This window comes from Corapipo altera, unplaced genomic scaffold (assembly GCF_003945725.1).
Source record: "Corapipo altera isolate COAL_440 unplaced genomic scaffold, ASM394572v1 60, whole genome shotgun sequence".
NCBI classification, from domain to species: domain Eukaryota; kingdom Metazoa; phylum Chordata; class Aves; order Passeriformes; family Pipridae; genus Corapipo; species Corapipo altera.
The window spans coordinates 852653-862668 of record NW_020884912.1 but is presented as its reverse complement, the minus strand read 5'-3'; the positions used below and the strand labels follow the sequence as shown (position 1 = coordinate 862668).

The following is a 10016-nucleotide window of genomic DNA, read 5'->3' as shown; positions in this document are numbered from 1 at the left end:
TATTATTATTATTATTATTATTATTATTATTATTATTATTATTATTATTTCCTCATCATCATCTTAGTCACAAATAGTGAAATAGGAGTAATTGTATGCTAATCTTAGTTTCATCATTACAATAATATATTTTTTTATTGCTCAGATTTTAAAAGAAAATTTAAAATTTTTTGTACTAATTTTTCAGTATCTTTTTTTTTTTCTTGCTCACTCGGCAGGATGGCTTCTTAAAAAGAGATTTCAAGAGAGTGTGGGTGCATAGCTTTAGCTGCCAAATTTATGCAGTTGAAACTTGCCAGTGTAGGTTGTGTTATATTTTATGTGTGGCATGTTGTATAAGCATTTAATCTCTTATAACTTACTTATACAGCATCTGGCATATGCAGAATAACAAATGCTAGATGATACTATACACATGAAACAATTGCAGGGAAGTATTTTAAACTTTAAATTTAGTCATGCAAATAAGACGTGTTCTAATACCATCTGATTGGAGTGAACCTGTGATGCTGCTTCCCGACTTTCTAAGGGGTCAGCTGTGCAGTACATCTTTAGTAATACAATCACAGAATGGTTGAGGTGGGAAGGGACCTCAGGAGGTCATGTTTTTGAGCCTCCTGCCTGCTCAAGCAGCAGCAGCTAGAGCCAGGACTTTGTCCCATTGCATTTTGAATACCTTTACAGGTGGAGACTCCACAGCCACTGTGGGCAACCTGTTCCTGTCCCAGTGTTTGACTACCGTCACAGAAAAAAGTGTTTTCTTGTGTTAATTTGAAATCCCATGTATTTGATTTTGTGCCCACTGCCTCTTGTCCTACCAGTGAGCACTACAGAGAAGAGTCTGGCTCCCTCATCTTCATTCCATTCAGATATTTATTCACATTCTCCCCTGGGCCTTCTTTTCTCCAGACAGAACAGTCCCAACTCTCTCAGCCTTTCCTCATACAAAACATGCTCCAGTCCTTAATCATCTTTTTGGCCATGTGCTGGACTTACTCCAGTAAATTAATCTTCTGTGTTTACTGGGGAGCCTGGAAGTAGACAGACCACCTCAGGTGCGGCCTGTGTTGTTGGCCCTTGTTATGCCTTGCTGCCTGAGATTATTCCTTCCCAGATGCAGTACTTGACATTTCCCTTTGTTGAACTTCATTAAAATTCCTCTCAGCCCAATTCTCCTGTTGCACAAGGTCCCTCTGAATGGCAGCACAACCATTTCCAGTTTAAGTGCCCCCTAACCTGGTGCTCCTTCACAGACAGTAAGTCTGCTTTGCTCTAGACTTTTCCTCTGGTTTCAGAAGCCTGGGATTCCTCAAGGCTGGTCTTTATGGTAAAGACTAAGACAAAGAAGGCATTGAGTACCTTGGCCTTTTCCATGTTCTTTGTCACCAGCTCCCCTACCCCATTCAGCAGAAGGCCTGCAATTTTCCCCAGTTTTCCTTTTGCTGCTACATACTTTTAGAATCCTTTCTTGCTATCTTTTGTACCTCTCACCAAATTCGACTCCCGATCAGCTTTTGCTTTCCTCATGGTGTCTCTGCTCGATAAGACAGCAACTCTATACTGCTGCATGACTTGCCCCTGCTTCCACCTCCTATACACTTCCTTTTTAAGTTTGAATTTAGTCAGGAACTCCTCGGTCATCCATGCAGACCTCCTACTGCAGGAAACATCCATGCTTGTTGGGATGGACTTTTCTTGAGCTTGGAGGAGGTGATCCTTGTTACCATCATCCCAGACCTACCGTGTCCCCAGCCTCTTTACTTTTTTTTTTTTTTGTGAATCACTCCTTTGCCTGTCATTTCTAGTTTAAAGCTGTCCCTGCCAGGTTGGCCAGCCTTCTGGCAAAGGTACTTTTACCCAGTTTAGTCAGGTGGATCCCATCTCTTCCAAGCATCTGTTGATGCTCAGAATGGGTCACAAGGATATAGAAACCAAACTCCAGCTGCCAACACCAACTGTGCAACCAGCTGTTAACCCCAAAAATCCACCTAGTCCCCCTCAATAGGAAGGTTGGGGAGATCATTATCTGGACTCCCATGCCTTTGACCACTGTCCTGAGATTCTTGTAGTCATTCCTGTTATTTCTCAGGTCACCCTTGCAGTACCACTGTTGTCTACGTGGAAGACCACCAGGGGTAATAGTCCAAACTTATGACATCCCAAATGTGAGCCCCCTGGCAAGCAGCAAACCTCCCTAGATGACAAAACATGTTGAAAGGTGGGGAGCCTCTGTCCCCTGCCATAGGGAGTCTGCTACAGCTGTCACTTGCCACTCTCTTCTAGTGGTCCTGAGCAGCTCAGGCTCAGCCACCAGATGTTCCAGTTTATGGTGCTCCCAGCTCCTCATCAGCTATGTGGGCAGTGAACCTGTTCTGTAACTGGAGGTCCTCAGGGTGGCAGGAGCCTGCCTCCTGTTTTGGAAAGTCACCAACTTCAAGATGGTGATAAATAAGTAAGGTATTTCTCAATGCCAGATTGTGTTAGTGGGCGAAGTGACTGCTTTGGGGAAATTAGTTTATTTAATTCTACATTAATTAAGTGTTAAATAAGTTAGGAAGAAAAAGTGCATAGGAATACAGTTCCTCTTTCCATTGAGAAGTTTTCCCAGGCTTAGTCTCATGAGAAAAGAGGCTGGCTCCAGCATAAAGATGTTCTCCATGTGAAATCTATACTACATCACTTTTTACAGTTGATGGGGAAAAAATAAGAAAAAAACTGAACCAAGTAAAACATGGAGCTTGGTCACCTGTTTCTACTTACTGACTTAAGAGTGTTTTTTGATGTCTTCTGAGGTGCTGAGTAGTGCACTCTAGCTCATCAGCCATACTAGGGAGTATGGACCCAAGAGAACCTAGCTGCTTTTCTCATTTTGGCTTCTAGAACACTCAAAGGTTAAACTCGGTGATAAACCTACTTACAGTTGTAAGTGTAAAGCATTTTTTGCAAGTACCGACAACTCTTGTGCAGAGTTAAGTGGCACAGTGGAATATAATCTTTGATTTGTAATAATCTCACATCTTCTAAATCCCTTTCAGGCAAGTTTCTTTGATTTAGAACAGCAGACTGATCTACTGCAATTTGTTGTTTCAGTGCAAGCTGCCAACAACATGATCCAGAGACTCCAAGAGAAAGAAAGTGAAGTGAGAAAGGTAAAAGAAGGGTGGATGGATACATTTTTATAGTGTGATCTAAGTCGGAGTCTTGTGCTTCACAGCAAGTTCATCTGCCTTCAGTACAGCAAAACTTAAAAACATGTTTTCCTATACTGTATATACTTGCAGTAAAACTTCTTCTGGGGTGATTTCTGCACTTAGAAAATGCACACTGCAAATGGATCTAGCTATGTCTTCCTACAGTCTTCTGATGTATGGAAACTAATTTTTTTATTTCCTTCACTTATTTTCCCTCCTAACTCAGACTATAACATTTGTCACATACAGGGAAAGCTTAAATATAAAAAAGCCCTTATTTTCTGTGGAACAAAAAACACCTACTAACCTACCAGAATGGAAATGTAAATCTTTCCTAGTTAGCTGAGAACATTGACCATATTATATATATTGCTTTATATATATTGCTTGTTGAAAAGGAAGTGTGTTTTTCACTTGTGGATGGGTTATTTAATGAAGGGCTATATTATAGGAACATGCGAATCATTGGAACCTTTTCAGTTGGCTACATTTTGCTTATTTGAAATACATGTGCTCTGAATCTAGAAGTTGGAAAATTATACAAGAAATTAGTTTCGTGTTTTCCCGTTACCGCTTCGTTATTGTGTTCCTGGGTTATCTCTTAACTTGCAAAATGCTATTTATTATAATTCAGTCCAGAAAAACTGAAGACGTTTCTGTGGCCACCAAGCAAAACAGTCCATGCATTGACGTATGTAAGCTGATAATCATGTTTTTCTTTCCTTTCTGCAATCGATGAAGATGGGCAGTTCGGTTGCAATTGAATACTGGTACTGTGCAAACAGCACACTGCTGAACCCTGACAGAGTTTGCTTGTGTCTAACACTAGTGTAGATACTGGTAGAGAGGTTAAATAGGAAATTCTTACAGTTCAGCTACTGTTTGTTTGAAGTCAAACTTTAATAAAAAATTTATAACTTATAAAATGAACACTCAGTAAGAATGATGACTATTCTTTTGTAAAAATATTAACTGTGTTTCCACTCTTTGGTTTTTAATATGTAGTGGAGGAATAGTAATAGCTATTCAGGATTTGTAGCATTTCTTTGAGCCAGTATAGTAAGACTTTTTGGGTTGAAACTTTCAAATGTGAGTAGTAACATTCTTTTAAAATTATAGATAAAAGTTGTCATTGTAGTGCAACCACTTGAGGAGAAATACTTTTTCCTTTTCTGAAATCATGTGTTCTGAAAAAATAATGGGATTTTGGAAGAATGTAGTGTCAAATTATTAGTATTAGCAGCCCTCAGTGAAATTAATTCAATTTCTGCTGAATAGGATTAATTTTAAGATTATTTACTTTACTAATTATCTTTTTCTTGCAGTTCTTTTCAGCTACTGGCCAAGTAACAAAACGGAAATTATGTTGCCCCTACCACAGTCTCACTTAGGATGTAAAGTAATATCTGATTCTGTGAGTTTCATTGAAAGAAGGCATACTATCAAATTCTACGTGGTTTGTTTTCCAGAAAACAAATCTTTTCTAAATCTGTAAATTTGGAAATTATGAGTTGGTAATATAAAATACACTCAGTATTGTCTCTACAGATCACTAATTATGCTACTTTTGGAAACTGTTTTTGCTCTTTGAAAGTGATTTTTGACTTAACCAAGACAAATCCATGCCAAGTTGTCTGTACATCTTGAAAACCTTTGTATTTTAAAGATTTTTCATGACTGTCAAGGGCATAAATAACAAGAGAGATATGGACCTCTATGCTTTCTAGCTATGCTGCAGTTAGAACATAGTATTTTTTTGCATAGTGTCTTGATTTCATTAGTTTTTCCTCCTGTGTGTTATGGTCAGTTGAATAAAGTGTGAAGTTAATAGTGCTGGATATGAAGAGGATGTGGTAGTAGTGGAGAACACTGTGGTAAGAAAGCACAATATATATTGGGAAGACCTGATGGGTAATTGCAGAGCTACAGCAGGGAAGTTGTCTTTTTTGTGCTGAGAAACTGAATTTTTTGTGGCTGTAGCAGTAGGTGTCAGTGAAAGTAGTTGCGTGTCCTGCATTGGAGCCTGGTTCTCAAGAGACTCTTAGTGACACTCCACTAAACAAAAGGCTGTACTATGGTAGCAGCTGTCACAAGAGAGCAGGGAAGGCTTGGATGAGGGAAACCTTTTAGTACCTTAGCTCCAGGGATGGTGTCTGTGGCAGCTTGGGTCTTGCAGTTGGATGTGGGCAAAGGAGGAACCTGTCTTCGGTCAGATGTCTCTCTCATTGCTCTGTCATGCTTAACAAGACTAAGTGCTCATTGAAGATTATCCCACAGCAGTAGCATTCATAGGTCTCTCCTGTGTGGATTCTTTAACTTCTAAACCAGCAGGTTTACACTGCAACATGTTCTTTGACTGAAAGACCTGTATCCTAAGGCACTCATCCTTTAAGCATCACGCTTTATTATATTTGCTTGTTTGCACACCTATTTGTCTGCTACAAATAAGAATATTGGTTTTAAGATTGTGACTGTCTCACACCCACAAACATATCCACTTGGCAGCAGTAAGTATTAATGATCTGGAGGTGCTGCTGACCACAGCTGGATTTGAATTTGTTTTCTAGGAAGGAGAGCTGCAATGCTCAGGGTGTGCACTGAGCTTCTGCCATGGGGTTTTCCACGTCATTGCTGAGATGGGAGAGTGAAAACAGTATTCAAGTCCTTAATGTCTTTTACTTGGTATTTCTTATCATTCTTACTTGCTTGTGCAAGCATATCTTAATTTTATTTTTCATGTTCTAGAAACGTCTTAGGCTGTTTTACCAGGCAAATCATTTTATATCCTTGAGTAGAAATGGTGCAGTGGAAAATGAAGGTAGAAAGTAGCAACATCAGTTCCATGTTCCTTGCAAACTATTCATATTGTGAGAGTTAGTCTAGATGAAGTGTAGTTTAGGTAGGTGCTGTGTAATCATGTCAAAAAGTGTGTGAAACACCAGCATTTCAAAGCCTGTTGAATACAAAGTAGCGCACTAGTCAAACTATTGGTTTTGTTGGTGGCTGTTACTGCAAGTGCTGCAAACAAAATGGATCTTGGTATAATGTTGTTGAAGTGCATAAAATGCTGCACTGCAAAACTTGTGTGTTTAGCCCATGATATGTGACCTTGAAGAACAACAGAGAGGGTGTTTAAGAATACATAAATGGATTCTCAGTGCCTTCAGTTGACAAAAATGCCAGATATCTATTAAAGCTGTATGATAGTGTTTATTCCTACACAGAATTACTGTACGTAGTAAACAGTCATTGCTGATAGACCGAAAAGGAGAGAGGGGTAAAAGAAAAAAAAGCTTAATCCTTTCCTTTGCCAGAAGATGGAGCAAATGGAAGAACACCTGCCTAGATTTATTTTGGCTTCTGCACCTATAATATAAGGAGGCCAGACTGTTAATACTGCATGCAAGCAATCCACACAGAAGTACATTGCATTATGACATGTGCATTGGATGTGTGTATTATTTCTCTTTCTGGATATCTAGACATTTTTTAAATATTTTTTTTTCAAGATAAGAGAGTGAAAGGAATCAGACTTACCAGAAGCCAAGCAGTAAGAAAGTATGAGGGAAAAACTAACTTATTTATAAAGGAAGACATTAATCACAGTGAGAGCTAGCTGGCTAAAACAGAAACACTAGCTGCCAGTTTCAAAACATTTAGTGTCTGTGTTGTTATATTTTATCAAAATAGCATAGAAAAGCTATCATTGCTAATGCTATTATGTTAATAGTATTGCAGACATTTTACCACTTGTTTTGGATTGACTATAAAAAAATAGATGTTTTCTTTTTAGTTTCACCTTTCCCTATGTTTTCTTGCTAGTTTCCAGTTTCTCTGATACTTTAAAATTATGTAGCCCTCATTAAACCTCCTGTTTTAACATGGAAATGACTGTTAAAACTTCACATTTTCCTCCTCTCAGCTTCAGGCAGACAAGGTGATGGCTCGAGAAGAGAAGTGCATCGCCCACTGGGAGGAATTCCTGAAAGAACAGCAGAACAAACGTGCAGAGGTGGATGAAGAGCACAGAAAAGCTATGGAGCGCCTCAAAGAGCAGTATTCTGAGATGGAGAAGGAACTGGCCAAACATGTTTCTTTTTAAGACCTTTTTTAATAATGATAGATCTGTGCCATTACTCAGTTTATTCTGAATTAAATTGAGGTTCTTTTGGAAAGCTGAAACAGATAAGAAAAAGGAGAATTTCCTCTACAGGCTTGGTATGGGAAGAAAAGGTTTGCATACTTTCTCAACTTAAGTGCCTATCTCTGATTGTTTGGTTCAGGGCAGGTGGAATGCCAGTATTTCTTTGTTGGGAAGTGGAAATGAAAATTTTGTGACTACATCAGCTCAGGGACTTGCAAACTACAATTCTCTTCCATCAGCAGAGTATCATATCATTTAGGAAAACAGAGACTAATGTAATATTAACTATCCCAGTGTGCAGCCACAGCCCTTTCCTAAAAAGTAGGTTAGTAGGTTCCAGCCATAGTTGAGAATTCACTGGGAAAACTATATATCCTGCTTGTAGATTTCAAGAAAATAAACTTGTCTTATGAAATATTTTACTTTGAAGTTTTAGCAGTGAAAGATCTCAACAGAGTTTTAAATCCAAATGTAATTCAAACTTTTGGGTTGTATGTTCAGTATTATGAAATAGAGTTGTGATTCGAATGGGTTTTGCTAGCATAAAAATGGCTAAGTAAGCTTGGACAACAATTTCTTTTTTTTTTCATCATGTAATTGTCTCTGGCCTCTCTTTTTAAGCTTTACTGTTCTAAGCAAAGCCAAAACAAGCTCAAAAGTAATCATGAAAAGCATATCGGTCCTCGTATTACCTTTGTAGCTAATACAGTATTTACCTTAAATATTTATCATGCTGTTGGTTTACTTAGGATAAGCTTGTCAGAACTTTATGAAGCAATTGAGGTAAGCTTTTTGTTTCTTTATCAACATAACAAACGAGCAGATTAGTGGTAAAATGCCTGTAGTACTGATCTGCTTTCTTACTCTTACGGGATACATGAAACTCGTTTTATTCAAAACTTGCAGTTTACAGCAATGTAACTGAAGAAGTTAACTTAATCAGTTCATTAACCAAGGAAAATGAGACTTAGTACCTTAATGAAATTTGCTGCAAGCTAACCGTTAGTACAGGAAATATCTTTCCATAATTTAGCTGGTGTCCAATGTAGAATGGAAACAGGCAAAAATAAACAGAATTTACGCTTTACCTGTATTGCAGCAGTAATATACCAACAATGGTTGCTTGTGTAAGATTATGGCTTGGTGTCAAGGCTCCGCTCCTGGCAGCATGTTGATAGTGTGATTAAAGTTAGTGGAGGAGATGGAATAAGTATTTGAGATTTCTTTCAATAACACTGAATTCCTGCCAAGCTGCTCTGCCTGCTACTGTAGGCCCAACAGCTTCATCAATCATCATCGTGTGTCTGGACTGAAAAGAGGACTTGCCAACACTGGGGCATGCTGGAATGTTGTTAATTCTCTGTTGTGGATGGAAAAAACATAGATGTCTCAAAGGCATCCCACGCATGAAAAATAGGAAAACCTCTTTTAGAATAACTCCTATCTGAATAGAAGGTGACTTCTGTAGTATTTCTCAGTTTATGTACCCATGATGAATGTTGTAACTAAGCTCAGAGTTTTCATTTAAAAAGAAAAAGTTAGTTTTTGCCTCTCTTTAGAATCAGGTGTGGAATAATTTCATTTGGAGCACAGATTGGAAGTGGCTTCTCTCTTACCAGATTATTTGATGTATATGTGCTCAAAGCTCAAATACCTTTGTAACAAAATGCATTTAACTGCATACTGAATTCATTTTTATTTTTGCACTGATAATTTTTATTGAGATTTAGATATCTAATTAACTGTGCACTGGATTCTAGTATTTCATCAATTTGAAGGCTCTTAAGCAATGATGCAAGTGTTACAAGTTGGATATTCACTAGAAAATAAAGTGGTATTTCCAAAACCTTCTAAACTGTGTGGTCCTGATTTTTTGGAAAGCGTCTAAGTACTAACACTGAAGATGTGTTCTTCTTTTAGAATGTTTTATGCTGAGGAATTTTTTATGCTGAAGGTCATTTGAAAGCAGTTTTCTTCAGTCCATGTCTACCTCTTGGCCAATTGCTATTCATTGTGGGGACTACAGTGAAAACTATCTGTTTCTGAAATATTTCATTTCATAACTCTTACCTTTTTTTGTGTGATATGCTGTAGGTTTTGAGGTACCTAGAAATGCTTAATCATCTTTGAAGCAACTTGCCAACAATAATAGGAAAACCTATTTTTTCTGTCCAAATGCTTAAAAAAATCCCAACCAATACCTGATGTGTCTAATGTTATGTCAAAACAGAACATATCTGACTGATAAAAAAAATATTCCTATCTTCTGCAGTTTTTTATCAGGGTGGGATTATGATCTGTCTGGACACAATAGTTCTCCACGGTGCAATTTTCTTTGCAAGATTCAAATTCTTGTTATTCATAGTCTCTGCCACTTGGGAGAAATAGAAAAAGAGTCGTTAAAAAAAATAGTTTAAAAGTTGGCTTTATGTCATTGGTACGTGAAGGAAGTGTTTTAATTTATAGTTGCAATTTTACATGACTGAACGTCATAGTTTTAAAAATCTTGAGGATTTATTTAATCCCAGTTAAACTTGATAGAAGTTTGCATTGGATTCCAATAGGAATTGGAAAGGGTCCTCAACATTGTTAACTTCTAGTATGACAAGTGAGTTTCTGTGTCTTTGCACCAGCCTATGTGTATAAGTTTTTGCTTAGCTATTAACACTGTTTATTATGCT

The 10016-nt window shown here is 37.8% G+C and overlaps 1 protein-coding gene across 2 annotated transcripts in view; it reads left to right on the top strand.

Annotated features, from left to right (window-relative positions):
- Positions 1-9186, top strand: part of BLOC1S5 (biogenesis of lysosomal organelles complex 1 subunit 5) — a 17414-nt gene extending 8228 nt beyond the window's left edge. For both annotated transcript variants that reach the window (XM_027654146.1, XM_027654145.1), the window contains 2 exons: positions 3091-3149; positions 7114-9186. In XM_027654146.1, the coding sequence (XP_027509947.1) occupies positions 3091-3149; positions 7114-7293 (239 nt within the window). In that variant the 3' untranslated portion in view covers positions 7294-9186. The remainder of the gene's footprint in view (positions 1-3090; positions 3150-7113) is intronic.
- Positions 9187-10016: the final 830 nt, after the last annotated feature.